General features: G+C 48.4%; 1 protein-coding gene across 1 annotated transcript; it reads right to left on the reverse strand.

Moving 5' to 3' along the window:
• Window positions 1-52: 52 nt before the first annotated feature.
• On the reverse strand, window positions 53-514 carry LOC108357097 (putative protein TPRXL; the record flags this gene model as incomplete). The annotated part of the gene is made up of 1 exon (XM_017608188.1): window positions 53-514. A coding segment is annotated over exon 1 (462 nt), but the record flags the coding sequence as incomplete, so codon positions are not given.
• Between the last annotated feature and the right edge of the window lie 805 nt (window positions 515-1,319).

Here is a 1,319-nt window from a genome sequence, read left to right on the forward strand (position 1 = left end):
CCCAGTTGTGCGCCTTGGGCAGCTTCAGCAGCGTCTTCAGGCTGGTGGTCACCGCGGCGCCGATGTGCTTGTTGAAGCGATTCGCCTTCGAGGGGCTGCCAGTGTTGCTGGTGCTGGTGCTAGTGCTGGCGTTATTGCTACTGCCGCTGTTGCCGCTGCTGCTGTTGTTGTTGTTGTACTCATTCTGGCTTCCTCCTCCTTTTGAAGATGAGAAGGAGGAGGAGGGCCCAAAGACGGACACCTGTTTGCCTTTGGATGATGCTCCCTTGTTATCAGCAGCTGATGTTGATGTTGATGAAGAGGAGGCGGAGGTGGAGGCGGTGCCGGTGTTTGTGATCGTTGAGTTTCCGGCGGCGGTGGAGGTGGACGACCCCGACGTGGACGGCTGGCTGGCGTACAGCTGACTGATGCGATTCGAGGGGCCGAAGGAGGTCTCCTCGTCCTCGTTGTAGATGTTGCGATTACGCTTTCGGTTGCGCACCGGATGGCCGACACGGTTAGAGGTGGTGGCCATGGCTTCTACTTCTGCTAGAACGGTGAGGCTGTTGATGATGATGCTGAGGGCTCTAATTAAAATGCAAGATGAGGAGGTCGGGCGAAACCTGATAAGGGTTGAATAACCAGAACTGTTCTTTACCAGATGAGAATCCTGCTGAAATCCCGCTCAATCAAGTGAGTTGGTAAAATTCGGCTGCAAAACAACTGGCGGCCATTTCCACAGCGCCAGCCCCCATTCGGACGGCTATTTCACAGAACCGGCATTCTTATTTTTTATTTTTTCAGCACATTTTTTTGTTGTTTACCAAAGGTACCACTAGATGTTCCAGTTGCAAACTGATTTTTGTATTAACATTTTTTATTTCTTTTTAGATACAAGATACAAGAAAAATGAGGAAGCAGTGAGAGAGGGAGAAAAAGCAAGCAGGTGCCAAGCAAAAAAGGGGAATATGGCGAAATAAAGGATGCGAATATGGCTAAAGAATGTCAGCGTGAAGAAGGATGAAAAGTGGAAAATGGAATTACAAGACAAAGAAGTCAAAAAAGATCGTTAACAAAAAAACGAGGGAGAGAAACGGGAAGATGTGTTGCGGTGGCGGTGGTAGCGTTGAGGATGAGAAGCGATGGATGGGATGGAATGATCAGCAAAGAAGTGAAGTGATTTATCCACCAAAAAAATTGTGGCTATTGGTGACTGACAAAACTGGTCGTTGGCGTTGAAGAGAAGAATTCGAAACTGACGAAGATGAAGATGAACTTACAGAAAGTCTAGTTGTACTTGTTGAGCATCTCCAGCACCTGTGCGATGATGTTATCACGCG

The sequence above is a fragment of the Rhagoletis zephyria genome, unplaced genomic scaffold (genome assembly GCF_001687245.7).
Source record: "Rhagoletis zephyria isolate East Lansing unplaced genomic scaffold, Rhagoletis_zephyria_1.1 Rzeph_scaffold_70420, whole genome shotgun sequence".
Classification (NCBI taxonomy): domain Eukaryota; kingdom Metazoa; phylum Arthropoda; class Insecta; order Diptera; family Tephritidae; genus Rhagoletis; species Rhagoletis zephyria.